This window comes from Stomoxys calcitrans, chromosome 4 (assembly GCF_963082655.1).
Source record: "Stomoxys calcitrans chromosome 4, idStoCalc2.1, whole genome shotgun sequence".
NCBI lineage: Eukaryota > Metazoa > Arthropoda > Insecta > Diptera > Muscidae > Stomoxys > Stomoxys calcitrans.
In genome coordinates this window covers 100,214,071-100,229,576 of record NC_081555.1, presented here as the reverse complement: position 1 = coordinate 100,229,576, position 15,506 = coordinate 100,214,071, and the positions used below count along the sequence as shown (strand labels likewise).

The following is a 15,506-nucleotide window of genomic DNA, read 5'->3' as shown; positions in this document are numbered from 1 at the left end:
CACAGAGACTTGGATAGTTAATGATGAGTTTAAGAGACAAAAACCCCTAATGAATTCTTAAAATGACTAAGAAGAGCAGATTATTCTATTATTATTAACGGAACAGACAAATATTTATAAATTATTTATTTATGATTCTAGTTTTTTTTTTTTTTGTTTTTATGATCTTGTAACCACTGTTTCTGAATCATAAAGTCTTCGCTTAAAATGAAAGCAAAGAAAAAGAAATCAAATTAAAAAAAAGGCATGGAGAACAAGTGAAAGCATGGCGGGCCGTATCTTAGATCGGATTTGTCAGGTTCTTTGCCCAGTATCTCCTTATAGGCAAACAAAGGATAATGGATAACAAGTAAAAGCATGCTAAGTTCGGCCGGGTCGAACATTGGCAATCCACCACCATGGATGCTACTAAAATATGGGACTGATTTGGACCGTACTTGACACAGTTGTTAAAAGTCATAACAGAACACTATCTGCAAAATTTCAGACAAATCGGACAAAAGTTGCGGCTTGTAAGAGTTCAAGAAGTCAAACCGAGAGATCGGTTTATATGGGTGCTATATCATGTTCTAGACCGATTTGAACCGTACTTGTTACAGTGGTTGGGAGTCATAACAGAACACTATGTGCAAGATTTTTGCCAAATCGAACAAAAAATGCGTCTTGTAAGGGCTCAAAAAGTCAAATCAGTAGATCGGTTTATATGAGAGCTACATCAGGTTATAGACCGATTCGTACCGTACTTGACACACTAGTTGAGGGTTAAAACAGAACACAATGTTCAAAATTTCAACCAAATCGGACAAAAATTGCGGCTTCCAGGGGCTCAAGACGTCAAATTGGGAGATCGGTTTATATGGGTACTATATCAGGTTATAGACCGATTTGGACCCTACTTGGTACAGTTGTTAGAATTTATAACTGAACAGTATGTGCAAAATTTCAGGGAAATCGGACAAAAATTGCGGCTTCTAGGAGCCGAAGAAGTCAAATCGGGAGATCGGTTTATATGGGAGCTATATCCAAATCTGAACCGATATGTCCCACTTGCAATCGCTAGTGACCTACATCAATATTAAGCATCTGTGCAAAATTTTAAGCTGGCAGCTTTACGCGTTCGACTGTTATCGTGATTTCAACAGACGGACGGACGGACATGGCTATATAACTCAGAATATCGAGACGATCAAGAACATGGGGTCCTAGATCAATATTAGGAGGTGTTACAAACGGAATGAGTGGATTATTATACCTCTATTCTATAAATTGCCATGCTATTGGAGACATATCAAGTTATGAACCGACTCGGACCACTCTTGGTTTGGTTATTTGAGGCCATAATGGAAGTCATTGTACGAAATTCAGTTAAATCGGATAATAATTGCGCTCTTTAGAGGCTCTACAAGTCAAGATCCGACATCGGTTTTTATGGGAGCTATATCAGGTTATAGACTGATATGGACCGTACTTGGCACAGTTGTTGAAAGTCGTTACAGAGCACTATCTGCAAAATTTTAGCCAAATCGGACCAAAAATGCGGCTTCCAGGGGCTTAAGAAGTCAAATCGGGAGATCAATTTATATGGGAGCTGTATTCAAATCTTAACCGATATGGCCCGTTTACAATTCCAACTGACCTACACTGATAGGAAGTATGTGTGCAAAAATTCAAGCCCCTAGCTTTAATCCATGGCGAAGTTAGTATACCCCCATCCTTTGGTAGAGGGTATACAAACACAAAAAATTACTGCAAAATTTAATGAGAAAAAAGGGGCTCGATTGTCTCCCAATGCTTCTCGTTACCATGGGCGCTTTAGAAGTCCGCTTTTCGCAGTGTCCACCGCAACGTCAAAAAACTGACGTTGCAGTGACCATTCGGGACACCTACTAGCAGTCCGAGGTCATGCCTCCTCAGACCCAAGAAAAACGATGTCCTGTATCGCTAAACAGTCTGCCTTATGGCCTTGGATATATTGCAACCCCGGCGTGGTTAGCGTGGTAACCGCGCCCATCCTAGTTTCACCTAAGGCCACAAATCGTAGGATCATTGATTCAGGTGAACGACTATTTCTAATCAGCGATTCATTCCTGACTGAAAAAGACAAAATCTTTAAACTGCCGACTAATGGTACACTTATCCTATATAGCTTCGAAAATGTATGTGAGAATCTAGCTTCAACATACTTTTTTGTATGAAAGTCATATTTTGATATTCATGAATATCAAATATAGACGAAATTTTGAATGAATTTCAAGGGAAAGCAAAATTAACAAAGTTATTGTAATAAATAAAATTTGACCAACATTTCTTTAGAAAAAATTTCCACGATATAGAATTTCATATGCTCCAAATCAGTTTCGTAGGAAGGCACATTTTTGATTATTTGATTTAATTGAAATTCTTAATAAAAAATATATTTTCATTCAAACTTTCTTTGAAAAAAATAATTTCCACAAAAATTGTATAAACATTATTTTTTTTTTTAAACAAAAAATCATAAAATCTTGCTCGACGAAATTTTACAACAAGTTCGTGGCCCAATTTCCAGGAAAACAACAGATTTTTAAAATACCTTAAAAAATTTTTTTCACGATAGGCAGGTATATGTATATACGAGTAATAATATTTACAGAAAATTCAAACATGTATGAAATAATTAAAAACAAAAAAAAAACCTTTAAATACCTTTCATAATGGTTACTTCTTCGTCCAAATCAACACATGAACCAATATCGCAATGAGGGTACAGTCACTCTAGCGAATAACTTTATATCGTTCTTTATGCATGTCCCAATCTAGGCAGGAACATAGCAATAACGATGCCAAACAAAAAAAAAAAAACATTTCTTTCAATCAATTTTGCACAAAAGTTTTTCAAATCATTCAACAGGTCTCACTTATGTACATGCATGTATAGCAAATAAAAGCTTCACTTCTTTGCTTTTTCCGTATCCTCATCAAACACTGGTTATTTGCAACATCTATCAAAAAAAAAAAACACAGAACACACTGCCCAACATGATCAATGGTCTATGGCAGTACAACACACACACACAACGAACGATCATTGTAGTCTACATTTAACGCGGCAGCTCTGCCGGCAGAGCAACGAAATTAAAGCGTACGATTATTTAACACTCATCGCCTTAGTACACATTGCTATACAGTTCCCTTCTCCTGTATGGCCAGAAATGTCATGTATAAACAAACAAAAGCTTCACATCTTTGCCTTTTCCGTATCCCCTTCAAAACACTGGTTGTTGGCACATTAATCAGGGGTGCCGATTTGCTGCTCAGACCATCTATCCAAAAAACAACAGAACACACTGCCCAACATGTCCAATGTTGTATGGCAGTAAAACACACACACACAACGAACGATCATTTTAGTCTACATGTAAACATTTAATGCGGCAGCTCTGCCGGCGGAGCAACGAACTCTCATTAACTTGGTGCGCATTGCTATACAACAGCTCATTTGTCATGTATGGAGAGAGGAATTTACTTAATTTTTTGGCGATGGGTATTAGAGATTCAGAGCACCAGCAGCAAAAATCGATGAGACCATACAACAATAAATCCCGTTATGTTCAAATGGCAATTTGAGATTTTTGCTTGCAACTGTGGTTTACACTCACATTTGCCTTAACACTGGCATATTAAAGAATTTTCAATTTGATGGTCGCTCCCAATAAATTGCTTGTCTGTTTTGTTTTGTTGTTGTCATTTAATTTCATTTTGGACAAACAACCACAAGTTTTGGTTATTATATTTTCATATTCATATTTCATATTAAAGAATTTTCAATTTGATGGTCGCTCCCAATAAATTGCTTGTCTGTTTTGTTTTGTTGTCACTTAATTTCATTTTGGACAAACAACCACAAGTTTTGGTTATTATATTTTCAAACACAGTTTGCCAATTTAGTTAATACTTGTATTGCATAATGAATAACGCCCGAATAGCAATAATTAGAAATTATGTAGTAGGTACAACGAATTTAGATGTTCACCCGCCGATCATTCAAGAAAAACTAATCGAAGTAAGCTGAAGCGATTCTGTTGGTACCATTTGACAAAGAAGTTAAAGTCTTTGAGCTGCAGCAGAGTCAACGCAATGAAAAGAGCATTGTAACGTAACAGTTGAGAGCTAACGTAAGTTTATACAAAGGTGTGCCAATGAATGTGTGACGTCATAAGAAGTCCAGAAAGAGCGAAATGAGAATAAGTCTATTAAAAAAATGAGGATAAGAGTAAAAGGCTCTCTATCGGGCCACACACACATTTAAGGTAGTTTTGGAAGTTTGTTTGAGATCATAAAAGCATAATTTGAAATTCCGTTATTCACATACGTATATACTGATAAATTCTTAGTTTGTGTGAAAGGTTGGATTGCGACTGCCAACCAAAGAGGGTGAGAATTTTTTTTTCTTTTCCACCCTCTTTGGTGCAAGCAACAAGTGTTTTGATGAGGATAGTATAAAGTAAACGGCATGGCAACAGAGAGTACTAAAATGAGTGTTAATGCATCGAACACACTCTTTCTTTTTGTTTTGCTGGCAAAGTCATTCGCATATTAATAGAGATCTATCGTTGTGTGGTCTGTGAAAGAATCTTGTGCAATACTCCCAGCAAAGAGATCCACCCTCTTTGACTCCCAGTGCCTTCGTGCTATTGTTATGTTTTGGAATTATTGAGTTTTGTGGCCTAAATGAGGGGGAAAAAAGTTTGGTGGAAAGAGAAAACGAAAAGACAAAAAAATGGAAATTCGTATGAGTTTATTGTTCATTTGTTTTTTTTTTTTTTTAACAAGAGAATGTAACGGAATCGAATGCTTCCATGAAAACTACTTGCTTAACGACAGCATTGGGCATATGTGAAAGATCTACACTTCGTTACGATTTGTTGCCTTGGCTTACAGTACCCTCATGTGATATGAGTGTTTATTGGCATACAAAAATGTCTTCTATTGGCAATCGATACCTCGGTAGCTCCCATATATACGAATCTGGCGATTATTCTTTTTGATCCTCTAGAGAGTAGAGCTGCCAAAATATCGATGGCAATATCGATATTAAATTTTTAGACTGAATATCGATTGATATTCTGGTGGATACTATCGCAAAAGTTAAATTTTTTGCAAAAATAAGCAATCCGACACTTAGTGTAATCCTTTAAAATATATTGCGCCTATAGAGGGCGCTATTTTCATCCGATCAGACTAACATTTTGTACAATGATTTCTCTCATGACTTTTCACTGATTTTATTAACATTGTTTATAAATGGGCTGTGCATTGATATTGCTTCTATGTAAATCGATTTCCCGATTTTTACTTCTCATTTTCGTTTGAAATATATGTGATGGGAAATTAACGATAGTATCGATACTATCGACATTAATTGGTAAAAATATCGAAAATATCGAATGTTGCGATTATCGATAGTTTGCCAGCTCTACTAGAGAGCGCAATTCTTATTCAATTTGTCTGATATTTTGTACTATGACGTTTTCTATGACATTTAACAGATGTGCCAAGTATGGGTTCGAAGCGCTCTAAAACCCCAATTATACTTCTGGAGCTGAAATTTTGCACAGTGACTTTTCTTTGATTTCTAACATACATGTCTAGAATGGCTTGAATCGGTGTAAAACCTGATCGAGCTCCCATATAAACCAATCTCCCGAATACGCTTTTTGAGCCCATAGAGAACTGCTATTTTCCTATTCTATAATTTCTCCATGAAATTTTTGGCAGTTTATTGTTAATAGTATTTTTAGGTTAAATGGGTAGCCCACCAAGTAATGGTGAGTTTACTCGGCAGCCGGCCTAAGAAATGAAAAAGTGAGCAATATGTGAAAATATGCATAAGAGATATTACAAGAGGAGAGTATGCGCTAATCCTTATTTAGCACTATGTCGTGATACCGCAGTATATTTAACGATTCCACACACTTCCACCTCACCGTCCTAGAACCCACGACCTTGAAGGCCACCATATATCCTGATTTCGAAGACTGTAAATCCCTTCCCAATTTTTTTTGCATGAAAAAATATGCACCCACCCGGCAGTATCACCGAAAAACCGACGTAGTGTGCCTCGGAGTAAACCCCCAATCAATTCCCTGACTCCATCTTATAGGCATCTGCGAAGATCGTCCAAAGCCAGGAGTCTAAACAACTGTAACTTAAATCCTCCCTCCCTCACACCCATGTCTTCATTGTTAATAATATTAATATTTTTTTTAAATGCCAATTGCTACGTTTTGTGATACGCATAACTGCCTCTTTACATTTACCATACATTTATTCTTCATTTACGAGAGAATAACCAGGCCTTTACCCCAGGCAACAAATTGTAACAAAGACTTTGTCGTTCATATTTCACATATGCCCAATACTGTCGTTAAGCTAGAAGTTATGATAAAAGCATTCGACTCATTATATTTTCTTGTAAGCTCATACGATTTTTCTTTTCTTTATGTTCTCTTTCCGTCGCAAAACTTAATCAGCCCTATACTGAATAGCAATTCCCTGGGAGTTCATTTCCTAAACAAACTTCGAAAAAGGGAAATATCTTCAGGGAAAAAAGTAGCTATTCTGAATCGATATAAAAGGGAGAATGAGACGGTAAAAATTGGGAAAAATTCCCCCAAACAAATAAAAAGGAGAATTTTAATGTTTTTTTTTTTTTGAAAAAATGGTACCACTTCTTATTATTTACGAATAATTTAAAATGTATGAAAATTATTTTTCAATTTTTCATCAAAATTAAGTACAAATTTGTTAGGTTCTCCCGGTTTAAATGTCATGTACCCAGTATAGAAAATTTGCTTAAGTTTTTCAATTTTATTGGCACTCCGTTTCGAGTCGGATCCTTAAAGGAGGTCCCTTATTAAAATATCGATAATGGAAATAATAAATATCGATAGTATCAATGAAAATGAGAAGTAGAAAGCAGGACACCGATAAATAAGGAGTAATATCAATGTACAGACCGAATAAAACCAAATTTAATGAAAAATCTTTGTATACAATTTTAGTCCAATCGGATGAAAATTGCGCCCCCTATAGGCACAATGTATCTTATAGTATACATTCAGTGTCGTATAGCGTATTTTTGATAGTCGATAGTCTCTAGAGCATATCACAATCAATCGTTTCTTGCTATAGCATGATAGATATCCTAAATATAACTTACCAGTACAACTTTCCACTGACATTCTTTCCAATACACTTAACTTGCACTAGATAGGACAAAAATGAAACACAGCAAATGAGCTTTGAGCGAACATTCTTTTGGTCGCCAACACTTGCTGTGTTTTATTTTAGTTCTATCCAGTGCAAGTCAGATGTTCTGGATGCAAAGTGCAAAGTTGTTCTGGATGCAAAGTGGAAAGTTGTAGTGATCGATAACATGCAACAACAGATACTAAGAAACGATTAATCGTGATTTGCACTATATAGTATTAATATAAAACACAGCTATTACCCATTCAAATACATTGACTTGCAACCATTAATTTATATTGTGTACACAATTTATTTTGTCCTACACAATATAAATTAATGGTTACACACTACACTGTAGGGAGTGTTGGCAGTCGCAATCCAACCTTTTACACAGACTGAGAGTTTATCAGTATATACGTATGCGAATAACAGAATTTCAAATTATGCTTTTATGATCTCAAACAAACTTGCAAAACTACCTTAAATGTGTGTGTGGCCGGCTCGATAGAGAGCCTTTTACTCTTATCCTCCTTTTTTTCCTAGACTTATTCTCATTTCGCTCTTTCTGGATTTCTTATGACGTCACACATTCATTGGCACACCTTTGTATAACCATAGGTTAGCTCTCAACTGTTGCGGTTCAATGCTCTTTTCATTACTTCGACTCTGCTGCAGCTCAAAGACTTTTACTTTTTTGTCAAATGGCACCAACAGAATCGCTTCAGCCTACTTCGATTAGTTTTTCTTGAATGATCGGCGGGTGAACATCTAAATTCGTTGTACCTATTACATAATTTCTAATTATTGCTATTCGGGCGTTATTCATTATGCAATACAAGTATTAACTAAATTGGCAAACTGTGTTTGAAAATATAATAACCAAACCCTGTGGTTGTTTGTCCAAAATGAAATCAAGTGACAACAACAAAACAAAACAGACAAGCAATTTATTGAGACCGACCATCAAATTGAAAATTCTTTAATATGCCAGTGTTAAGGCAAATGTGAGTGTAAACCACAGTTGCAAGCAAAAATCTCAAATTGCCATTTGAACATAACGGGATTTATTGTTGTATGCTCTCATCAATTTTTGTTGCTGGTGTTCTGATTCTCACAATACCCAACGTAAAAAAAAATTAAGTAAATCCTCTCTCTGACCATACATGGCAAATGAGCTGTTGTATAGCAATGCGCACCAAGTCAAGAAAGTTCGTTGCTCTGCCGGCAGAGCTGCCGCGTTAAATGTCTACATTATAGACTACAATGATCGTTCGTTGTGTGTGTGTGTTCTACTGCCAAAGTACATTGGACATGTTGGGCAGTGTGTTCTGTTGTTTTTTGGATATATGGTCTGAGCAGCAAATCGGCACCCCTGATTAATGTGCAAACAACCAGTGTTTTGAAGGGGATACGGAAATGGCAAAGATGTGAAGCTTTTTTTGTTTATACATCACATCTCTGGCCATACATGAGAAGCAATGAGTGTTAAATAATCGTACGCTTTAATTTCGTTGTTCTGCCGGCAGAGCTGCCGCGTTAAATGTAGACTTCAGTGATCGCTCGTTGTGTGTGTGTGTTTTACTGCCATGGAATATTGGACACAATGGGCGGTGTTTTCGGTTGTTTATTGGTTAGATGGCCTGAGCAGCAAATCATCACCCCTGATTGATGTGCAAACAGTAAAGTATTTCGGAGAGGATGCGGAAAGGGCAAAGATGTTAAGATTTTGTTTGTTTTATGTGTATGTATGAACATAAGTGAGACCTGTTCCTTACTAGATTGGGAGATGCATAAAGAACGATAAAAAGTAATTCTCTGAAATGACTGTATCCCCATTGCAATATTGGTTTATGTGTTGATTCGGGCGAAAATAACCATTAAGAACGGTAAGTAAATATGTTTTATGTTTTTAATAATGGTTGCCCAAAAAGTAATTGCGGATTTTTTAAAAGAAATTAAATGCATTTTTAATAAAACTTAGAATGAACTTTAATCAAATGTACTTGTTTTACACTTTTTTTCTAAAACAAGCTAAAAGTAACAGCTGATAACTGACAGAAGAAAGAATGCAACTACAGAGTCACAAGCTGTGAAAAAATTTGTCAACGCCGTCTATATGAAAAATCCGCAATTACTTTTTGGGCAACCCAATATTACATTATACATGTTTTAATTTCTCTGTAAATATTATTACTAGTATATGCGTTTATCTACCCATAGTGAAAAAAGAAAATAATTTTTTAGGTAAATTTGGGTGTTTAAAAAATCTGTTGTTTTCTTGTAAATTGTGCCACGAGCTTGTTGTAAAATTTCGTTGAGTAGGGTTCAATGATTTCTTAGTTACAAAAATAAACTTTATACAAATTTTGTAGAAATTATTTTTTTCAAAGAAAGTTTGGATGAAAATTAAGAATTTCAATGAAGTCAAATAATCAAAAATATGCTTTCCTAAGAAACTGGTTTGGGGCATAGAGTCTATGAAAATATTGTGGAAATTTTTTCTAAAGAAATGTTGGTCAAATGTGGATTATCACCGACAAATTTGCCGTTATTTATTTTTTACTATAAATGTCCATGAGCATTCCACTTAGGGATACGGGCAAACTTCTCACATATCAATGAGTGCTGGCCGCTTCAAGTTTTAAAGATCAATGATAAGGGAACTCTTTTTTTATAGCCTAGTCCGAACGGCGTGCCGCAGTGCGACACCTCTTTGGAGAGATGTTTCTACATGGCTGTCATACCAAATAGTACAGTACCTCATAAATGTCGCCAGGATTAGGAGGGGAAAACCACCGCTGATAATTTTTCTATAATGTTCTCTCCAGGATTCGAATCCAAGCTTTCAGCGTTATAGGCGGACATGCTAACGTCTGCGCTATGGTGGCCTCCGATATTTTTACAATAACTGGGTTTTTCTATTTTGATTCGGGCATTTGTTCGAACATTTTTTTCGTATTGTGCTTTGATTCTTTGCAGCCGAAGGTTGGAATAAAAGGAAAAATGAAATACCGTAAGCAATTCAAACATGTTGTGTCTTTAGCTTTTGTCACTGGTCATCTCGAATTTCGCTCTAATGCCAAATCTTCTCCTTTTCCACCCTCTTTGCTGCCAACACTCCATAAAGTGTAGTGTAACCATTAATTTATATCGTGTAGGACAAAATAAATTGTGTACACAATGTAAATTAATGGTTACAAGTCAGTGTATTAGAATGGGTAGTTGCTGTGTTATATATTAGTACTATATAGTGAAAATGACTATTAATCGTTTCTTAGCATCTGTTGTTGCATGTTATCGATTACTTACCAGTATAACTTTGAGAAGACTAAGCAGAAACCCTCTCTTCTAATTCTTACCCACTTTGGTGTCTTTAACCCGCGTTATTTTAGGGTATGGGGAAGATAAAGCAGAAACCCTATCTCCAAATTGACAATCACATCCACTGAACAATTACTAAAACGTTCGCCCATCTCGCACTCTATTTGTGTATTTGTGCGTGTGTTTCTAGCTAAGTTTGTTTTTATGTGGCATGCGATACAGACAATTGCTTTGGCCAAAGTGGCTATTGAGTGCCAAATTGTGGGTCTCATGCAGTTCTCTGGGATTTATCCCGTGAATTCCCAATAAATACCCAATGTGCGGAAATTTCTTTGATATAGCCGGTCCACCTGACACTTGGTCCGTATTGTACCGGTTGGTCTATGTGCTCGGTTGGAGGGGTTTTTATGGGGGGAGTACCCCTTAGGTATTTGACCACAAATTTAAATTATTTGGCTTCAAACGAAAATTCGCTTTACCCATCTCGGATATACCACAAAATATGGGGACCCTTCACCTCCTGTTCGGACCCAAAAATAGTTTGTTCTAAGTACTCTTAAGCTTTTTGGGATTTTGCTCAACTGACGTGATACCATCGCATACAACATCATAACACCAAAATTGTTTGACAGTTTTATTAGTCTATCATTGGTATTTACATTCAGGGATCCCCCTTAAGTCTATTTAAAATTATCAGCATACCATTTCAGACGCCGATAAGGTCTTTGATTAATATTTAAATATGAATAGAAGACGGCTTGCTCTTGTATTCGACATTTCAAGTGAAACCAGAGTAGAGTATGGAGAAGAATCTCGTTAATATTTCATTACTGATCATACAAATATTGATCATAGATATTGTTTATGGTATTCCGGTGAAAAAATGGTATGATTTGAAAAATGTTGGCAACATTTTCATAGAAAATGATCAAAAGGTTATTCAACGCTCTGATCTTGCTCTCCGGAAAGATTTAACTTTAACATTCTCTTAACTTTTCTAGTTCAATTGGTTTCAAGCTTGGAATGAATGTGTCTCCCAGAATATGGTATTAATAACTGTGGATACGTGGGAGAAAAATGAGGACCTAACCCAGCTTTTGAGAGAGAACTCATGTAGGTAGAATTATTATAAAAAAAAAGTTATGGTTTGTTTCCAGATTGTTTTCATTTTATTTTCCAAGTAAAATCCAATTTATGGATTGGTGGCCATGACTGGGGTGACAAAGGTCGTTTTGTATGGTCCTCCACCGGCAAACGTTTCACCTTTACCAACTGGAGCAAAGGCAATCCCGATAATGTCCGAGATGTGGGCAGCTGTGTCCATTATTGGAAATCAGCCGACTATGAGTGGAACGATGCCCAATTTAATAATACCTTTGGTTTTATATGCGAAGAGAATCCCCGACTTGTGACAGCTCGCAAAGATCTTGAGATGAAAAAGGAATTTATGGATCGTTTATTTGAGCTATAGGTTGACCTTAGTGTAAAAAAAGGTTTCGCTGCCGAATCTCCATGACTCCACTTACAAGAAATAAATAATATATAATTTTTCTTAAAGCGGAGTTTATTATTTTAATTGTTTCGCACTGAAAATGACAAATAACGCTTGAGCATGAGTATCTTGCTTAACTAGAACACGATAATAATGAAGTTGAACATTTCAAAGAATGAGCTTCGTTTTCTGTATTCTTCAGGTTCATAAAACAATGATTGAAACCTAGATTCCAGTTCGAAAATTGGTTATTGTAACTCGAATCACAGGCTTTCTTGGTGTACCGTTAGGTTCACTTCGGCGAGGTCTGGATGCAGACACATTCAAGATGATATGGATAATCACTAGATATGGGGTTCACCTCGAATGAAAAAATCGGTTTCTTGATGGAATTGATCCTTCGGGGTGTCACAGAGTGGGTTTTCAGCCAGTACCGTTGATAACAACGAAGTCCGGCACACGGCGAGAGAAGTTCTCGTCAGATGTGTAATACACTTCCCCATTTTTATCCTCTCCTCTTATCTTTTTATCCCTCTGAACAATATAGTCTGCAATCTCGCGCAGAGCTCTTTCACATAGTCCGACGACGAGGACTCAGAGGGCGACGACGACGACCCTTGTGACCCACTGCTGTCTATGTACCCACAGCACCTTGCAACATATTCAGTGTGATTATACTCCCGCAGTGATGTAAGGCCAGAGCAAGATCGGAAATGTACTCATTCCATGCACCGTTTACACCTCACTTACAGCGACCGATGATGGAGACGGTTCTGGCAAACCGAACAGAACCAGGTTGCTGGGTTCTTTTCCATCCCGGCACAGACAAGAACTCGTGCGGAGAAGGCACTCCGGGATGTGCCTCTCCCATGACGAAAAAGAGACAAACATATACACTGAGGTGGCAGCCCTTGCCAATGAAGGGTTTCATCGGGTCCATCCGGTGCGTACAACCGGTTGCCATGGGATTGAATTAGTATTGGCGTAAGTCGTTTGGGAATGCTAATGGGCCAAATCGGTCCATGTTTTGGTATAGCTGTCATATACACCGATATCGGATCTTGACATCTTGAGCCTCTGAAGACGCAATTTTTATCCTATTTGGCTGAAATTTTGCATTATGTGCCAGGTATGATCCATATCGACAAATTACCTGAATTAATTGCCATATAAACCGATCTCCCGGTTTGAATTCTTGAGCCTCTAGATCACTGTATAATTTGCTGAAATTTTTAACGAATCCGTCTATAACTTGATAAAGTAGCCCCTACTAGAAAATGTCATTCAATGACCCCCAAATCGAAGTCTTTGTTATTAGATTTTTATACCCTCCACCATATGATGGGGGTATACTAATTTCGTCATTCTGCTTGTAACACCTCGAAATATGCGTCTGAAACCCCATGAAGTATATATACTCTTGATCGTCTTGTCATTTTAAGTTGATTCAGGCATGTCCGTCCGTCTGTTCGTACGTCTGTCTGTCGAAAGCACGCAAACTTTCGAAGGAGTAAAGCTCGCCGCTTGAAATTTTGCACAAATACTTTTTATTAGTGTAGGTCGGTTGGGATTGTAAATGGGCCAAATCGGTCCATGTTTTGATATAGCTGCCATATAAACCGATCTTGGGTCTTGACTTCTTGAGCCTCTAGAGGTAAACCGATCTTGGATCTTGACTCCTTGAGACGCTAGAGGTTGTAATTCACATCCGATTTGGCTGAAATTTTGCATGAGGTGTTTTGTTATGACTTCCAATAACTGCGCTGATTACGCTTCAAATCAGTGCATAACCTAATACAGCTGCCATATAAACCGATCTGGGATCTTGACTTCTTGAGCCAATAGAGGTCGTAATTCTCATCCGATTTGGCTGAAATTTTGTATGAGGTGTTTTGTTATGACTTCCAATAACTGTGCTAAGTATGGTTCGAATCGGTTCATAACTTGATATAGCTGTCATATAAACCGATCTTGGATCTTGATTTCTGGAGCCACTAGAGGGCGCATTTCTTACCCGATTTGGCTGAAATTTTGCATGAGGTGTTTTGTTACGAGTTCCAACAACTGCGCTAAGTATGGTTCAAATCGGTTCATAACCTAATATAGCTGCCTTATAAACCGATCTTGGGTCTTTACTTTTTAAGCCTCTAGAGGGCGCAATTCTCATCCGATTTGGCTGAAATTTTGTACAACGGCTTCTCTCATGACTTTCAACATACGTGTCTAATATGGTCTGAATCGATCAATAGCTTGATACAGCTCCCATATAAACCTATCTCCCGATGTTGCTTCTTGAGCTCCTACGAGGCACAATTCTTATCCGAATGAACTGAAATATTACACAATGACTTCTGCAATGTTCAGCATTCATTTATGGTCCGAATCGGACTATAACTTGATATAGCTCCAATAGCATAACAGTTCTTATTCAATATTATTTGTTTGCTTAAAAAGAGATAACGTACATAGAACTCGACAAATGCGATCCATTGTGGAGGGTATATAAGATTCGGCCCGCTCTTACCTGTCAAGTTTTGAATTCATAATGTTTAAAAAATTCAGCAAAATTTTTACTCTTATCGGACATCTGGAATTGGAAATTCCCATCATTTGAATGCCTGCCCAAATAATATTTAAAAAAGCTTCTTATCAGCAAATTGAATTGAAAACATTTCTCAATCTAAAACCCAAGATTGCAAAAATTTGCCCCATTCAACATTTGACAATCAAACATGACAGTCTTTACGAACACCTTGGTAATACTATCAGTTCTACTAACAATTGGTCATTTGGTCCAGGCAGTGGCAAAGAATAAAGTTTATGAGCTAGAAGGGGTGGGAACCATCTATGTGGAAACCGATCAGAAGGTAAGTAAGTCATCTACTCCGGGCCATTCTGATTAATTATCCCTTCTCCTTTTCTTAACTTTAGTACAATTGGTTTGAGGCTTGGGATGAATGTGCCATTCAAAATATGTCTCTGATAGCCGTGTATTCGCCTGAGAAAAGTGCCGCATTGACACAAATTCTAAGAGACAACTCAGGTAGAGAAATCTCGAAATCTCTATGGATTTATGGTGATTTATTTCAATTTCAGTTAAGGTCAATTTATGGCTGGGTGGCAATGATTTAGGCGAAGAGGGTCGATTCGTTTGGGCTTCTAGTGGCAAAAAATTTGCCTTTAGCAATTGGAGCAAAGGCAATCCCGATAATCATAATAATGGCGATTGCATCAATATCTGGGATGTCACCGATTTCGAATGGAACGATGCTGCCTGCAACTATACCATCGGCTTTATATGCGAAGAGCATCCGTTATTGGTAGCAGCACGCAAGGATTTGGAGGTGAAGAAAAATTTCATCGAACAGGTGTTGGCAATGCATTGAGATGAAAGTAAAGGAAATGGACTCAAACTTTTTTATAAAAATTAAATTTTCGGGAAATGTTTCTCCCATACGTA

The 15,506-nt window shown here is 37.1% G+C and overlaps 2 protein-coding genes across 2 annotated transcripts; both read left to right on the top strand.

The window, feature by feature from the left end:
- Positions 1-11,314: 11,314 nt before the first annotated feature.
- Positions 11,315-12,111, top strand: LOC106083220 (lectin subunit alpha). Its single transcript, XM_013246110.2, has 3 exons — positions 11,315-11,489; positions 11,556-11,667; positions 11,736-12,111. The coding sequence occupies exons 1-3, from the start codon at positions 11,355-11,357 to the stop codon at positions 12,023-12,025; spliced, it is 537 nt and encodes a 178-aa protein (XP_013101564.2). The 5' UTR covers positions 11,315-11,354; the 3' UTR covers positions 12,026-12,111.
- Positions 12,112-14,746: 2,635 nt separating this feature from the next.
- On the top strand, positions 14,747-15,506 carry LOC106083222 (lectin subunit alpha-like). The gene is made up of 3 exons (XM_013246112.2): positions 14,747-14,913; positions 14,978-15,089; positions 15,143-15,506. The coding sequence occupies exons 1-3, from the start codon at positions 14,779-14,781 to the stop codon at positions 15,430-15,432; spliced, it is 537 nt and encodes a 178-aa protein (XP_013101566.2). The 5' UTR covers positions 14,747-14,778; the 3' UTR covers positions 15,433-15,506.

Coding starts and splice junctions, on each gene's coding strand:
- LOC106083220 (XM_013246110.2), top strand. CDS start 11,355: ATGGAGAAGAATCTCGTTAATATTTCATTACTGATCATACAAATATTG. Junction 11,490..11,555: donor TCATAGAAAATGATCAAAAG/GTTATTCAACGC, acceptor TAACTTTTCTAG/TTCAATTGGTTTCAAGCTTG. Junction 11,668..11,735: donor GCTTTTGAGAGAGAACTCAT/GTAGGTAGAATT, acceptor TTATTTTCCAAG/TAAAATCCAATTTATGGATT.
- LOC106083222 (XM_013246112.2), top strand. CDS start 14,779: ATGACAGTCTTTACGAACACCTTGGTAATACTATCAGTTCTACTAACA. Junction 14,914..14,977: donor ATGTGGAAACCGATCAGAAG/GTAAGTAAGTCA, acceptor TCTTAACTTTAG/TACAATTGGTTTGAGGCTTG. Junction 15,090..15,142: donor AATTCTAAGAGACAACTCAG/GTAGAGAAATCT, acceptor TTTCAATTTCAG/TTAAGGTCAATTTATGGCTG.